At 40.5% G+C, this 17,429-nt stretch overlaps 1 protein-coding gene and 1 long non-coding RNA gene across 32 annotated transcripts in view; one reads left to right on the forward strand and one right to left on the reverse strand.

Annotated features, from left to right (window-relative positions):
• Positions 1–17,429, forward strand: part of ptprda (protein tyrosine phosphatase receptor type Da) — a 416,134-nt gene that overhangs the window by 347,681 nt on the left and 51,024 nt on the right. For 17 of the 31 annotated variants that reach the window (XM_012919961.3, XM_076881859.1, XM_076881856.1 and 14 more), the window contains 3 exons: positions 14,653–14,841; positions 16,009–16,017; positions 16,765–16,782. In XM_012919961.3, the coding sequence (XP_012775415.3) occupies positions 14,653–14,841; positions 16,009–16,017; positions 16,765–16,782 (216 nt within the window). The remainder of the gene's footprint in view (positions 1–14,652; positions 14,842–16,008; positions 16,018–16,764; positions 16,783–17,429) is intronic. The other 14 variants (XM_076881858.1, XM_012919971.3, XM_023153279.3 and 11 more) reach the window with 2 other exon arrangements.
• The window catches only part of LOC143416534 (uncharacterized), a 43,645-nt gene that overhangs the window by 22,235 nt on the left and 3,981 nt on the right, over positions 1–17,429 (reverse strand). The gene's annotated exons all lie outside the window — the stretch shown is intronic.

Consider the following 17,429-nt stretch of genomic DNA (forward strand, 5'->3'; position numbering starts at 1 on the left):
TAAAAAATGTAAATCAAACTGGAATTTGCAGAAAAAGCTTCATATTGAAGATAAAACCCTGCATAGTCCTATCATCTACTTTTTCTACATTACATAGTCTGTAAATAACTCATTATTATGGCCACTATTATAAATATATATTTTATATACGCTCCTGTTGTGCTGTTGTCTCCTTTTTAATGATGTAACTCCAGAATTTTATTAAAAGAAATATGTATGAGTGCTTTTTATGACACTTTTTGTGTGTCAGCATTTGTCTGTTATTCAAACTTACATAATTTTTACTCAACATGTGAGGTCAGAATAAATGTAACTTCTCTATGCTTGCATAATAACGACAAAGGTCTTGTAATATGTTTATATGTTTTTCAGTTTTATGAGTAAAGAATTGATCCATCCAACACTTTTTACCCCTCTGCTGTAAAAGGTTGGTGGGGTATTGTTGTCACCCTGCCGGGGGCACAGGTTAAGCACCTACGTTTGTGAATGCAATAACTCGAGAACGAGGCATCGTAGGAGCTTCAAGTTGATACCATAGATGCATCTGCTAAAATTCTCAGATGAGTCTGAATCTCAGTGATCTCGACCTAAAAGTCAAAGGTCACGTTGTCTGAAAATCTCGATAACTTGAGAACAAGTTGACCTAGGATTTGGAAATTGATGCCACAGGTGTGTCTACCAGGAGGCTGAGGGGTAGAACAAAACAAATCGTTTCTGTTTCTTGCAACGCGAAAAACTTCAGTAGTAATGTACAATAAGCCCTTTGTTATCGGGGCTTTTCAAAATAAATAAATAAATGAATAATTTAAAAAATCCCTGCAGCAAAATGTTGGATACATCAGGCTCCAAAAATATCAAATAGAGTTCTCAAACTTTATCAAATTGGTTTGATTTTGAATGCAATATAAATGAGAGGTATTGTAATGTAACCAGATCAAACAGCACTCAATGCTGACCTTTAATACTCACTTCTTTTTCAGGAATCCACATCAATTAGATGTTCTAGTGCAGTCTCCTATTTCTTATTTTAGATCTAATATATTGCAATAAGAGACCTATGGTCGATCTCCAGTTTTAAACCTAATATAATATAACCTCATGCAACTTATAACATGACCTAAGACAGTGAGTTAAGGCAGACCTTCCCAAAGTGTGGGGCCCGCCCCCACGGGGCGCCCACAGAAACGCAAAGCAGGAGATGACGCATCGCTGAATATGTTTCCAAACCAACTTCATTCTAAGCCAAAGACTAGAAAATATGGTGAAGCATATCTGCCCTTTGGTTTCACCTGCACAAGTGCTGAGGTAGGTCTCCCCCTGCAGAATTGGTTTTCCCTTCGTTGGGAGCAGCGCTGGGCTCTCCAAATCACGGACAAATCCCACAGCTGTTTATGTTTTTAAACCCATTTTGCACAGACAGACATTTTTTGAAAAAAGTATTGATAGCAATGTTGAATATTATTACACAGGAAAAAAAACAACTACATGTAAAATAATCACATCGTGACGCCTCTGCTTTTCTAAATGGAGGGACATTAAATGCGTGTGTATGTAAGCGTATAAAACCTGAAGATAGTCAGATTAACAGTATTTTGTCTCTATCATTCTGCAATTCATCTCATGTAAAAAATAATGTGGCGCACAGCGTGACGTGAGAAAAGGCACATACCTTTGATGATGCACAAAAAAACCCCTGGTGGAATCACCATTTTCGGTGATTCCAAACGCCGTTTACGTGTGGACGAAACAGCTGCGTTTTCAAAAGTACCCGTGTAGGTGTTAGTAAAAGAGTTAGTAGTTTATTTTATTACTACCTGTCATTTATTGCAGATTACTTGTATTTGCTTAATTGTTTACTAAATGTTTGAGGTGTGAAATAAACCGCAATGGAGCAAAATATGGGTGTGTGTGGTTGGAGGATGTGTGCGTGTATGTGCGTGCATGCGCGCGTGCACCCGGGGGCGCAACATTTTTCTTGTAAAACAAAGGGGGGCCCAGCAAAAAAAAGTTTGGGAACCACTGAGTTAAGGTAACAATTTAAGTCTTTGTGCGTTTCAGGCACATCTATAAAGGACTGGGGTTGAAATTATGTGTTTGGCTGTGAGGCAAATGCTAAAAAAGCTTTTTAATCTAACCCTTTTCATGATGGGCTTCCTTTGAATCTTCCTCCTATTTGGTGTGAGACTTGTTTGGGCATCGTGAGAGCATAATAATGCAGATAAAAAGCATGTCTCACAAGCTGTAGTCTGAGATTTGGCAACCGTGCTAAGACTCTTCAGTAGAAGTTTGTAAGGTTTAGCTTAAGCACCGAGCATAATACAAACTAGCATCTGACACCCTGCTTAGAGGGCATTCTGTTGAGGATGTTTACCATCTTATATGAATCTGTTAACATGCTAACGTTTCTTATATCATCTACATGTTTAGAGAAACATTTATGTCGACCATGAGATCAGATATTAATTCATACATTTTCAACGTCACTTCGCGAGCGCGATAAAATACAATCACTGTTTGTGCACATTACGTAATATCATTGACTGTGAGAAACCTCCGTTTTTCAGCTAATTAATTCTAGCATGACCTGTAGGCTAGCTTTTAAATGCAATATCTGTCATAATGAAACCCTAGGAAACACTTTATAGCTGTCTGCAGTAACTTAACTACCCCTATCAGCATGCATTGCACAGTGGCTGCTGCTACTTGCTGCTACTTGTGCTGCACACTGGGAAAAACAAGAGTTCTCTACTACCTCAAACACACAAGTTACCCAAAGGCCTGAAAGACAGGGTGCAGCTGGTATCGCTGCACTATATGGCAGAGCATAACGTATATTTAATCAGGAATACTCCTTTGGCTAGACTAGGAGGGACACAAGGTCATAAAATGAGGAGTGTATAAGTCTGAGCCAGGTAGTCGAGGGGTGCTAATGTTAGCAGCTTTGATCTTAGCTGCACTCAAAAGTAATTTTCTACTAGATTAATTGGTCCTGCAGGGTCATCCTAAATGCATCTAATGATCTTGAGAAACTTCTCAAGCCATGTAAGGTTGCTTGCTAATTACAACCAAACAACTTTGGTGAAAAGTGATGCGTCAAGAATTAATTTTGTGCTGCTGCACCCTCCCCGTACATGTGTTATATTAAAAATAAATGCGGTGACTAATTCGAAGCAAAGGGGGATAAAACCTCATATTTTGGTCGTTGCCTGTTTCATTATCTTTGAGCGCACCTGTCAAATCTCAAAACTTAAAGCAATATAGCAATATCCGTGATAAAACGATGTCAGAACCCGCCTGCTGTGACACCCATCTCCCGCAGTCACTTTTGGAGGAGAATGCCTATCTGCTAAATTTGAAAAGCCTGATACAACCCCATTTTCCATTAGGGCTCTTTGAGAGCCAAGAGGTCCTCTCTGCAGGATGTTAGCAAGCATGAATAATCTCTATACCCCCCTCTCCTGCTAGTAAGCTTTTAGAAATATAAATTATTGAAATGGCTGGTGCTAGGTTTTTCCTTTCTCGGGAGGAAGTGAACTTGTATAAAAGTCAGCTTCCTCAGACATTTATACCACTCCTTTTATACTTCTCCCAGAGTGTTCGTCTGAGTCTACCGATACCACGGCATAACCCTTAAAGATAGCCTAGCCTTTGCTTCTCAATGTACAGTACACGAAGGTTAATGAAGCAACTCAGCGTCTCACGGTTTCGCCGTCTGTCTTTTTTTTGCTGCCTGGTAGGAAACCTCACCTAGTCGCCGATGCTCTCCTGAGCCCCTGCCAGCTTTGGCTTCTGGCTTTGGCCTTTATCAGTTGCCCCTGAACCGATAAGACGAATAAGGCAACGTTGTTTTATGATAAACGTTGATGCTTTATTAAACTTAAAGTTTCAAACATATAGTTATCCCAAGTGGGCGGCGAGAGGGTAAATATACAGTGACTAAGCCTGAGACATAAAAGCGGAACAGATGTCTGAGCTTCAAAGTGACAGGAGCGTTGGTGAGAATGGAGGCGTCTCTAAGGAGAAGGTAGCGTGCGGTTGTTTATATATTCCCTTCCACGTCCTCTTTATTTGTGAATGCTTAATGCACTCAGGAGGATCAAATGAGGGTTGATGGACTGTTAAGAAAAAGCTAAAAAAAAAAAATAATAAAGGGAAAAAAAAGAAGAAGAGGCTTCCTAAGGTGCATCTCATGATGTTGAGAGGGACTAAATGACATCCATTTTGCCTTTGTGTTTGGCAAATAGCTGAAAGCACTGTCAAATAGTTTGCTCCCTCCTCTGCTGATTACTAATAGTTGAAATAAAATGTGGATGGAAGACATCCACAAGAATACTTCTTTTTTCTTTCTTCCTTTCCAACTAAATAAATGGGACACTGTTTTCTGGAGTAAATGGAATCATTGCTCAGGGTAACAACCAGCAAATGGAATATGCAAAGTAAAATCCTGAAGAGGGCGGGAGAAGGACATAAGCGGAGGCGGGAGACGCAAAAAGACTGATCGAGAGAGTCCTCGACGTAAAGCAAATTTAAAGCCCGGGATGAACTGGATCAAGACTGATGGAGCCGGTAAACAGGGGCGAACGCAAAAGACGAAGAAAGACTTGATTGAAGGTAGAGCAGGTCTCAACCTCCCTCTCTACCTTGCCCCTAGGTGATCTTTACTCAGAACAGTACATCTGGCTGAGCTGACATGTAGTCTGTAAAGCAACAACGAAAAAAAAAAGAAGTGGGGGGGCATCTGAGTGTAAATGGAGCTTTGTGCTTGGCTTCCTGCCTGTCTTGCTGCTTGCCCAGCCAGGCCTGTAGAGAAAGGCCCCCTCTCCGCCCTTCCTGCTTCATCTCTCCTTTTCATCTCACTCTTTACCCATCCATTTTAGCGCTACCCCTAAGGGGCATCCGACACTAACACTCCCTCTCTGCTTTCATTCTCTTCCTCCCACTCCCTTCGCTTATGTTGTAAATGGAGGAATATCACAGCTAATCCGTCATGTTTATGAATGACATTGGGCCTACGGAGAGTTGGGTCGCCTTGCCAGAAGTGGCGTACATCTCTGTTGCATGCCCTCTGCTTGGCTGATCCAATCTGCCCCAGCAGCAGTGGCCATAAAAAAAACAAAAAGGCTTGGAGGGACATTTTGTTGGGTCACTTTAAAGCTTTTTTTTTAAAAAAAGAAATCATTTTTCCACCCAATATTTTCTATCGAACTGTAAAAACCAAAGCTGTTCTCTCTGTGGACCTCACTTCGTGTCAGTGTAAACCTTCCAGCTGTGTTTTAAGGGCGTTGTGGACAAATTAATAACAATAATACTCTAACTTGATTGCTCAACATAATTTATTCTTAGAGGCTCAAGGCTGCGATGGTTTGGGCATGTGCAGAGGAGGACAGGAAGTTGGAGATGGAGCTGCCAGGCAGGAGGGAAAGAGAAAGACCACAGAGAAAATGTAGTGAATGAGGACGTGAAGAGGGTTGATGTGACAGAGGAAGAGATAGAGGCAGATGAGCCGCTGTGGCGACTCCTAAAGGGAGAGGCTGAAAGCTGAAACCTGGGTATTGTTTTTGTCAGGATTGCAAATGTGAAATATGTGTAATTTGGCTTTTGCATCATGTGATCTCACCTTCTTGCTGTTGATTTGGAGGAGCCAGTCCGTAGAAAGCTGACTAAAAGGCAAGACTTAAAGCGAGATGAGCTAAAACAAGTGACCTCAGGTAACAGATGATCAGCTCCGAGGCTAAAGATTAACTAAGATTATTCTGAACAGTGAATCATGCAAGCCTAATCTAGCTGGAGCTGGAAATGAGCATAATGAAATCCTTTAATGAAAGAAAAATGTTGACTTAAAAGTTTTACAACTATTTCTCCAAAGTCACTCTGAATGAGGAAATTGTTCACGTGTGAAGGCTTTCTCGTGGGGGTGGGGGGGAGGGGGTCGCCTGTGATTAATAGATCGACTCTACAATGCTTTCCTCATAATTTCAGGCATTAGGTGAGGATTTTTAATGACAAATAAGCAGCATTCAATTAATTACACAATCTCAAAGGGGATTTATGGAAGAAACAATCAGTGCGGGGCAAAAGGGGGAGAAGAAGCTATTTTTCACCGAGACAGACTGCCGTGAACCTCGGGTTAAGAGAGCTTTCTGCGCCTTCACCTTCCTCCTCCCATATTTCGTTCCAACATTCATCATCGCAGGAGTTTTAAAGAACACACAGGATAGTATTTCACAACCAATTCCCTTTTTTCACTGCTTTAGGCCACAGCGGGGAAATAAAAGTTTTAGTGGATAGTCGATGGTCCCTCGTTGTCCGCCCTGGGGTTTTAGCAGTTTTCTCAAAGAGACTGTATTTGTTCAGCAAATTACTGAACTACCTTTTAGAGGCACCAAGCTGGAGAGACTTAATGCCACTTTGTGTCAGAGTGGGAATGTTCCTCCTAAAACTCTATTACAGCAAATTGAAATTAGCGGTTTGAGCCAACTGTGGCACATTCGCGGTAATATTCATTAGCGCGCTCGGTACCTGTTGAATCAACTAATAAACTAGACTGAAGCATATTTTCCGGAGCCAAGCCAGGATTCCAAGGAGCTGTTTTTACCGCACAAAATGAAACATAAAGGAACAACTGCAGAAACACGTTTTGTTTTTGTTAAATTGACATTCCTCGTGCGGTTTTCTTCACCTCACATCAGATGATTCGTTAATGCCGAACACGAGGCTCTGGCACACATCGGGCGCATGCAGGTATACGTCCAAAACGAGAGGCACCACTCTCTGATCTTGAATGTTAAACGCGCAAATGTATCTTCATTTGAGATAAATGAGTCATGGGCTTTCATTGAAAACACGAACCCTCGGGCTCTTTGCTGGATACAAAAGGATTAGATCTGACATGCAGGTCCTGCACGGACGCATTTGCAAACCTGAAGTAGAAAGCAGCAACCCCTTGCCACTTAAGATTTTCCCATACGGCTGATCTAAGGCTTTTGGACGTACAGAAGTACGACCCCAGACTCTCATGTTTGAAAAGTCTCTTCCAGTCTAGACAATCATAAAGCTACGTGCTATGTTTTAAAACAATTTGAAGGTTGACTCAGAGTTCAGTAGCCTGAATCCTTTAAAGAGCAACACAGGAAGGAGAATTTCAGAATTATCCCCCTTCGACACAGCAGCATGTGCTCTATTAGACGCTAGTGCTGAGCATTTTGTTTTCCATTATTGGATTACTTAAGCAATATCTGCCCAATGCAGGTGCCAGGAGGCTTATTTGGAAAATCAGGCTCAAAGGAAGCTCTAGAGTGAAAAAAACCTAATCTTATTTAGCCTGGACAACATATGTGCCAAGCAGCACTGGGATGTATCAACGAGATAAATACTGGCTCTGAATTCTCTGAGGGCATTCGAGGAGAATTTAGACGTCTCGATTCGTAGTTTCTTAAGAATTGCGACGAAGCGCGCATCTATGTTTATACTCTGCGTGCTTTTCAGACTTGTTGCTTTAATAGCTGGACCTGCCACTCATGAATGTTACTTTATGCTCCCAGTGTCAGGGGTCATCGCTTTCACTTGCATCTCAACTATTCCAAGTATTCTACCCAAGGCAGTGCCAGCCCATTTATATGCTGAAAGCAATCTTAAGGCATTAGTGGAGTATTTATTTATTTTTTAACTCTGCAAAGCCTCAAAAATGTAAAAAATTGCCTGAAAATTCATTCAGTATTCATATATGAGCTTTAATTCATATCGTTTTTGCTACATGCAGCATTTTTGTGCAATTTATTGCTCACAGTTTAGCTTAAAAACATGCTTAAAAACATCAGGCTGATGTAGAAGTCTCAAAAACTCTCAAATATGATTCAGTTGGCGTTATAGGGTTAAATATTGTTTCATGCCACCTGCTAGCATGGCATCCTAAAGCAGAAAAATGATTTGAAGGAATATTTAAGAGGTTCTAAAGTAGGAAAACACCATCAAATGTCCTAGTTCAGTGATCAAAAGTTAATTTGGGGACACGTTTCACCTCTGCCCAAAGTTAATGGGAAGAATGATGGATGGTGTGTTGAGCTAAGCAACTATGTCCAAGTTCAAGATTGAGGTTGTTCAACCAAGCTGCAGGTAGCTGATAAAGCAAAGGGTGGGCTCAGATTCAGAACCTGTCACTCTTTAGGAGCCGGATTGTAAAGTGCATCTTTTTTTTTTAACCACAGTATAAAGTGTACCTTGTAAATAGAGCAAGGAAATCAACTGCGATGCGGGTGAAAGTGGTGAAGCATTAGAGCGGAGGGGAGGGAGAGAAGAATGGAACAGATGCCGTCATAGAATTGGCACAAAATGAAATTGCTGCCTTCTTTTGTTAATCAAGAGCTCTTATGTTTGGTTGAGTAATTTTGTTTGTGTGAAAACAAAAGCATAATTAACAGTTCCCTCTCCGTGCCAAAGGGAGAAAAAAATGAATATGTCAGTGGAACAGGAGCCGAACAGAACATTTTATTGATGGGGATTTAGGTCGTCTCTCGCAGCGTTTCTAGAGAAACGTGAACAAATCACACAGGTCACCGTTACGAAATCAACAACGTTGTTTTTTCATAAAACCTTGTTTTATTTTGCTTTCTTTAAACATCAAGAGCGTTAGCACAAATCACGTTTAGGCAAAAACAAAGTTAACCAAAATTTTAAAAAGATCCATAAACATATGAACAATCTCAAGCCTGCAGCGCTGGAGCAAGTCTGCCTCTTAATAATTATAGTTATTTGCTATTCATCCTTTTTTCATTTTACATACTTTATTTAAATTTCTCTGTCCTTTCTCCTAAACTGTGTACACAGAGTTCTTTTAGAAAACCGAGTCGAGGCAGGCTAATGTATTAGCAAAGTCGATTCCAAACAATGCTCTCGTATTGAGTAAAATCACTGTATGATTAATATGATTAGCACTCTAACCCTCCTAAATTCTCTGATCTTCTTTCTCACTTGTTTTGGATTTTGGAGCATTGAAACAGCTTTTTAATCAGTGTCCCTCAACTTCAAATTATATGCTATGGTGTGGTGGGAAAAATGGTTTGGGCTCAGACTGCTGAGAAAAATAAGCACTACTGTCACACTCAACATGGTTGATGTTTTGCGGCTTCTTTTCTTTTCTGCTAGTCTCATCTTGGGAGGGGTAGCGAGGATCAGATGGATTTCCTTAATTGGGCAAAAATCATCTTTAGGACGACGACAAGAAGTGGTGTAAATAGTTAAAGACGTCCACCTGAGCCAAATTCCTGCACGTTCATAATTGACAATCTTTTGCGAAGACGGGATACCAAAACACAGACTCCCGTGCTGCTGCCACAGCAAGTGACCTGTGACAGCCTCTTTGAGTGGATTGTATCCACTCAAATATGTCCAACAAATATACCTTATTATGTCCCCGGGGGATTTTCCCCGAAGAATAACCTCAACCACGAGGGTGAAAAGTCTTGTTCCGCTTGGGGAGAAAAGGGGTCGGACCAAATCCAATCCTTGTGCAGCAACCACAGAACTAAAGCCAGAATGTGACTGGAAAGGTTTATGTTTTTATGGCTTTACTTGGAAAGTCCGGTGCAACAAAGGCTTATTTTCTTCTCGGATTCCTTCATCGGGTATTTTTGGAGCCAGCTGTGATTTGCCAAATGTGATTTCAGTGTCACAAAAGAGCATCCATAACTCACGATATGGGGAATTTGTTTGTTTTTTTAAATTTACACTTCATTTCACAACCAATGTGTGCTACTTCTTGGTTATTTTTAGAACAGTGTGTAGCTTCTTGACATCTCTAGTCCAGTGCATGACTATCAAGATTTACTACACATAAATTGTCAAACTTACTTTGCTTAAAGCTGCGAAGCTGTTAACTTAACTAAATGTGATGCCAGGCAACACCGGCACACTGCAGCGTTGCTTTGTTAAAAAACCTGCGCTGTGTGCACAGCTTGACATTAACCGGATAAATGAAAGTGATAGCGAAGACACGGTTGAACGTCTGCTGATCCTGTGTAGGTGCTGAGCAGGAGAAACAAACAGGCTTTTCATTTTGATGTCTGAACCCAGTGTCACACAGCTGTCAACATGTAAGTGCGTGCCAAATTTAGGCAGTGTTTCTGGCCTCATGTGCAGGTCCCCATGCCTCACAAATGAATTCGTGTCCATAGATCTAACCACGTTAGTTTTCTAAGACACTGTAAACGTCGCCTTGTACAGCTACCTCGGTGTTGCATCAACTAAAGTACACTTGTGAGTAACTGATTGGCTAAACGGCGCCTCTGTCAGTTCAGACCGCACCAAGTCTATTTAATTAAATCCTGGAAAAAAAGGGTTTTTGTCACTCTGGTCACTAAATCTTTTAAGTTACAAGTGAAAAATGACAAAAAAAATTGAATTTATTGCTGTACTGAAGCAACACTTTAGAAACTTTAATGGCCCCTGTTGTCATACAAGGAAAATGTGATTTCACTTATGCTCGTATTCTGTATGAGTGATCAATAGATATAATCTGCTAATGGGGTGAGTTTATGTCCAATGGCCTTATGTCTTCTGCAGAAATCTGCTCACTGAGGTACTTTTTGAGCCAATGTCCTTTTTATACTCATCCAATACTTGGCAACACACACTCATATGGCCTGATAGCTTGGCAGTGGCTAATGTGTGCAAATTGTCATTGGGAGTCTTTTTATATCAAGCACCAGTGCTCAGCACTTCTTTAGAAGGTGACTTCAGCATTTCTCTCCCTTCCATCTCATTTAGTGTGTAGATCCATTGTTGAATATACAGTATGGGTCTGTAAAGCAGGAAGTGCCCTTGTCTTAGGGTGTCCTTGAGATTGCAGTCCGGAGCCAGGTAGAATAAGCGAGCGAGAAAAATTATGTAAAAACCATTCCGCTTTTTACCTGTTAATTTCACCCTTCAGGTTTGACTTTCATTTATTGCACAGAGCGGCTTAGCACTGTTTTCATGGCACCTAGGACATAATGTATTCACCCCAGCCTACACATTCAACAACAAATGCAAGCGCCCCAAACTTTTCCAGTTCCCCCCCTGTCAGGATGCACTTGAGACCTTTTAAGTGGCACTGAAACAGCTCCGTACTGACAATCTCTGCAAGTCGAAAAAACTGCAAACCACTTGGTCTCTGCTTGACTAATTATTTCAGTCTTTACCTCTAATGCCTTGTCAATAAACCACGTTCTTCAAAAATGTGCAACATGTGCGATTAAAGAGCAATTAATGTGATTTAATTTTGCTCTCTTAGCCTTATAAGGAGAACGCTGCAGCAGCGCTGTTGACATGAGTTGTTAATCACAGCAGCAGCTTCCAATTGTGTTCAATTTCCCCTTCCTTTATTTATTATCACAATGGTAATTCACTTCACTATGAAATAAATGAGGGTAGAGCTAAGAGTTACAAGCGGCTTGAGAATATGAATGTAGTTGCGTTTGTTGTATCTAAAGTTTGGGATCTGTGCGAGGAAAGTTTTCAGATAGCTCACTGTCGATGTCGTGACTTTGTGACCATTCTTGATGAGCGCGGGTTCACGAAGCAGCAGTAAATTACATTTCTGGTCAAAGTGGGAATACATGCACGAGGCCAGAACTATTTGTAACAAATCATTAATTTTGTCTGGACGCACACCGGCTGACTGCACTAAAAATATGGTTTAGCGAAATGTAACGCTCATTTAGATAATATGGGTTTGGCAAAAGTGCACGTTGTTCACTTGACCCCACATTTTTTTTTCCCCTCACACAATTCTTCTGTGTGATGCTGTAGTTAATCAGTAGGCTGAATCAGGCGTACGGCTGTGATTCCTCATGATTTTGCAGAGTACACCACTTAGTTTAAAATGAAATCTCTCCTGCCCCTCTTTTGCAGTCCTTAAAGCTGCAGCACGAGAACAGTTCTAACAACTTACAGGATAGCTAAATTATGATCTCTTGAGCACTTTGTTTTAGAATACATTGCAATCTCGTGAGCGTTGCATTTTAATTCGCATGGATTGTCACATCTAATTACTATATTCAACACGCATCCCTGCTCATAGGCTTGCCTCTGGCTATTGTGTTTGATCAGGTATACTTTGGACTCACTGTAGAATCAACTAATTGTCTGTTCGACCTTGAACAGGCTGGAGGGAGCCTGGACAGGAGCTACCATGTACAATTAATTCATTTCCCCTCCCTTCGTGTCTTTCTTCATTTGAATGAGCAGCGCACTCTCTCACATTAAACTGCTCGTTCATTCCTTAATAGTTGTTAACCTAGAGCTTTTATTGGAGCTAAGTGATTGGGACCAAATGTGGCATAGACTTCAAGTACTGCACCTTTTTTGCAAAATCAATATATTAAACATATGTGACCATTCTTTACATTTTTATTTTGATGTTTTACCGAACTCACGCTGAATTACCAGTTTATATTTATGGGAATGACAACTGAGATTTGTATCGCATGTTTACATCTTCTAAACACTTCAGACTGAGTCAGTGTTTAATTTGTAGACCTGTTTTTTCTAAGGTGATATATGCTGATGGAAAATGTTAATAGTTCTTGAAGACTATTAAATGAACATTAAAAAACAATAGACTGAACATCAATCATTTAGCCACCCTCGGTGGGTTATGAATCATGGCAAAAACAAGTTCCCAAGGGAAAAAGAATAATATTTGAATAATTTCTAAGTACTTTATCCAAAAATCAGCCCTGTTCTTTTTCTTGTATACTTTTCTAGTATTTACAATGTTAATTAAATAAAGCCACTGTGTGACGGAGGCGATTTGATTAAGTGCTTGCTGTTTTTACGAGCATCTGTACTGTGCCAACAACAAGCAGACACAATGCCAGATAACTGCAAAAGTTTAACAAGAGTAAAGCCAGAGCATCTTTCATTACCTTAATGGAAGCTGGAAATGATAAAGATAACGTATGCTCTCGGCAGCCACAAAATTAAAACTACTGACAGGTTAAGTGAATAACCCTACGATGTAGCTTTCTGCTGGGAATCCTCGTTTCCTGGCATTTAGCTGCATGGTATGACACACAGCTTAACTATATACCAATTTCAGCATCACTCCCTGATGGCAGAGGCCTCCTGACAGCAGAACAAGGTGCTCAAGGTTTTGACCCAGCCTCCAAACGCCCCAGATCCCAATCCACACAAGCTTCGATGGGATATGCCAGAAAAGCCCAATTAACCCCCCACCTCCACCCAGAGAACCCAAAGCGTTTGGAGTCATTGTTCCAGTTCCAGAAACCAGATGCCACCCATGTCTGTGCCCTGACAAGATGTCCTGTATATCTAAAAGCACATATTGGCAAAGAAAACAACTTCTTTTAAAAGGAGTGAGTGCACTCCATAGGCTTGGAAATGATCAAAACCCTTTAAAAAGCCTATAGTTGTCCATTTTCAAAGATGCAGCAATCTTTACCTTACACATCAGTTCAGTCGGGGACACAGAGTTGCATTGGAAAACTTTTGCAGCACAGTCTGAAATCACTCATTTGCAATACTGTGTGTTTCTGAGAAGATTTATCCATGGCGGTGGCTTCTCATGCCAGATACCCAAAAGCATTGTTGGAAGGCAGCCATAATTGTCGTTTGGCTGTGCTGCAGACTATGGCATCTCAAAGCTGTTTCTAGTCTGATGTCGCCTCATGAAAATTTAATGAAGAAATAGTTTCCAAAAAGGTGCCGTTTACGAAAGCAACAGAAGACACTAGTTAGCAATATCGCAGCAGGGAAAGCAAAGCTTAAAGATGTACATAAACCTCATTGGCAGCAAGCAGGTCTTGTTTTGCAGGTTAAGACTTAGCCAACGTTGAAGAGTGGCAGATATTTTGCATATGGGGGATCTTGTGGTGTAGACAGTGTTTGAGTCTGCAGCCTCTCAGAGATCATCACTTGCTTCAAAGTGAAAATACTTCCTGTTGAGAGCTGTGAGCTTCAGACAAAACTGCTCTGGGCTTTGATTTTCTTTGTTTTGCTCAAAGAACATGGTTGGGGCAAAAGTGCAGCGTGAGTTATTTTCTTTCACTTCTCAAACGGCAGCAAGATGTTGCTCGCCCTTGTTCAATCAGAAAGTTGAGACGTGCGCGGGAACAAGACAGCTTTTACAACACGGCAAATCCACCTGCCATCACCAAAGGACATCGAAGCTCTGCTGCACGTGTAGCCACCGAAGCCCCATCCTTTCCCCCAGGAAAAGAAAGAGTGGCATTTATATGCTGTGGATGGATTACATTATTATCGCTCTCATATCTATTACTCTCAGGAGTCATTTAACCTAGCTTAAATTAGCTTAGCATAAAGACTCAAAACATATAATTGATTCCTATTTTTAATTTACCCCAAGCTACCTATTATAAAATTCTTTCCTTTTTCTTCATTTATTTCCTTAAACCAAGGTTTATTTACAGTAGCTGCCTGTTAACTTTTACGCTAAGCTAACTAGCTGCTAGCTTTAGCTTATTGTATCGTATTTGTCATTCAAAAATGCTGCTATATATACAAGCTATTTCTTTAAATGGTAAAGATTTTTTTCTTCTTTTATTTTCCAATTATCTCTTCCCCCTCCCTAGCACAAGGTTTGATGCTATGCTCAGTTCTGATATATGCCCCAATGTCTGTATAACCTATTTGCAGAGGACCAGCTGCCCCCTGGTTTCCCCACCATAGACATGGGCCCACAGTTGAAAGTTGTGGAGCGAACACGCACTGCCACCATGCTCTGTGCTGCCAGCGGCAACCCAGACCCAGATATCTCTTGGTTCAAAGACTTCCTCCCTGTCAACACCAGCAACAACAATGGGCGCATTAAACAGCTCAGATCAGGTAGGTTTCCTCTGCTGAAAATCTAATTACCGGACAGGGAAGTCTTCTTTCTTGTTTTCTTCTATCTGATCTGCTCCCCCTATTGTATCCTCTGTTCTTTCATCCACTTCTTCCTCCCATAATTTAACTTCTCATTTGGCTTTTAATTTTGTAGGTAATGGCATTGTTTCTACTATTTCCTGTCCTCTACTTTCTGTGCACCCTGGTGTGTTGTGTCCGTTTGTGTGTCTCCCTTTGTCTTCCAGTGTTGTCATGGGCTGTTGGGATTGTTCCCCCTCCCTCTGTGTTTGCTGGCTTCTGCCCCAACTTCTGCCCTCATTGCTCACTGCTGTGACTTTTTTACAATGAATTCTTTTGCTGTTTTCTGTTGATTTCCTTTCCACTGCATTGGTGCAGAATTTTTTAGAACCATTTTCTTCATGTTCTTATGTCTTTTCTTTTAACAATTAATATTCAACATTCGGCTTCATTCAGAATCTGCAACGGAGTGCGCATACTTTTAAAACAAGAAAACACGCTCCCTCCCCCCAAAAAATCAAATGAATGTACTTTTGTCTAAATTTTACTTTCCAAAAGGTATCTTAAACTAATTTGGGGTAGATATTTGCTGTTTTTAAGGCCTTTTACGTTTAAGAAATACGTTTAATTTTGGAGACTATTCAGCCACAGTAGTGCGTAAAACTTCGTAAAGCTTTTCCCTCTCCCCTCAGCCCCTTGATTCATTGACTTTAGCAGTCCTTGCTTTAATGTTTAGATGCCAGCTTTGCTTTTTTTGCCTGTGACACACCCCAATATACTCATTATATATATATATATTTATTCAAGTTTGATTTTAATATCGCAATATAGAACTTATACATACATATAGCCTGCAACTTTATTTAGCAGCTAATATCAGCGCATTAACCTAACTACTTAAATTTTAAGTCTTGTGTGTTTGACCCCCTGTCTTCACAGATTTCACAGCTGTTCTTTGTTAAATCATCGTGTTAACCTTACCTCTTTGCCTACTTGTTTTCAACAGAACTGTGTAGCATTAATCCTTTTTGCTAACGTGCAACTCAGAGTTTATAAAGCATTAACAAAACCTTGTTAACTAAACTTACCTAAAAAATATAATCATATTCTTATGCTGTCTTTCTTCTCTCTATATTTTTAAATCTACAGAATCCTTTGGTAAGTGCTTAGCTCTAAAGCGCACATCACCTCCACTAATTTTCATGTTCCAACAACTATTAAAATGCATGGCATGCATTTTACTAACAGATAGTTTAGTCTCAGGGCTACTACTAGAGGCACATACACTCTCCCCTCACCCCACGGTGTCCTGTCACTACCAGCTGTAGCGTCACCCAATCTGGCGGTTATCCAAAGTTTAGCTTAGCATTGTCATATACTGACCTGGATAATGATCTGTCCTCACATGTTTGTAACTCACTTACTGACCCACCGCTTACTCACTTAATCTTTTAACACCAGCACATCTTAGGCATGGAAATTTAAAGAACCTTTAGAGAGGTGACCAGCTCTTCTTAGCTCAGGTCAAGCAAAGGGATCACACTTTTTTTTCTTTAAGTATCTCTGCTCTCAATCTTACACACCACAAAGTCCTGAAAGTCTTTCCCTTCAGTAGATGGTCTTCAGAAGCCATTGCCACTTCCAAAATGGCACCTCCCCGTGGTACACCAATGTGTCTCTCTGACCAGTGATTTTTCTATGATGAATCCTGTCTTTCTTTGCCAGTAGAGTACAGAAAAAAAAGTTCTTATTCTCTTTCTCTCTCCTTTCTCTTTTCCTGTAGTACCTTTATTTACGTACCCTGTTAAATCTAATTTGATTCTTCTTCCAAAGCCCCCAGCCTCTATCTACACGTACTAATGCTTCTTCTTTCTAATCTTATTTGCATTCATATTATCCACCCAGGTGGTACACCAATAAGAGGTAAGAGTGCTGAACTGACGTTCACAGAATGAAAATAATACAAATTCATTCTTGCTGTCAATCCATCCATTCACTTGAATCACCTCCATTTCTGTCCTGTTTACCAAGACCGAATCCCATTTCATTCATATGGACCTTCCTTCTTATTTGTCCTGTTTCGTTGACTACGTTCGTATTTCATTTTTCTGTCTACGCTTTATTTACTCTTTATGTTCTCGTTTTAAGAGCCCGTTTAGCTCAGTTGCGATATGCTTGCCCTGGCTCGAATAAGCATATCCAATGACAATTATTTTTTTGAACTCTATTTTTTTACGTTTCATTTTTGTTTTCTTTTTGGCCATAGCGAATCATGTGTCCCTCTTTTTGTCCAACTAAAACAACCAAGCATTTTTCCCCCTTAGCTGTTCTTGTTCAGCACTAAAAATATGCACAGATGCTGTGGAATCACGCAGGCATGCTGACGACAACATTGCCTCTCCTCTGCTTTTTTCTCCCAAAGAATTCTTTCTATCTTTGCAAACTATTTTTTTTCCATTTCTTCTATTTGCTTTCCTCTCCTGTACCTCTACAAAAAAGCCCAAACAACCACTTTTTTGATAAAGTTTCTACGGTGCTTTTTTTCTCTTTCACCTATTTTTCTTACTTTT

This window comes from Maylandia zebra, linkage group LG3, assembly GCF_041146795.1.
Source record: "Maylandia zebra isolate NMK-2024a linkage group LG3, Mzebra_GT3a, whole genome shotgun sequence".
Taxonomy (NCBI): domain Eukaryota; kingdom Metazoa; phylum Chordata; class Actinopteri; order Cichliformes; family Cichlidae; genus Maylandia; species Maylandia zebra.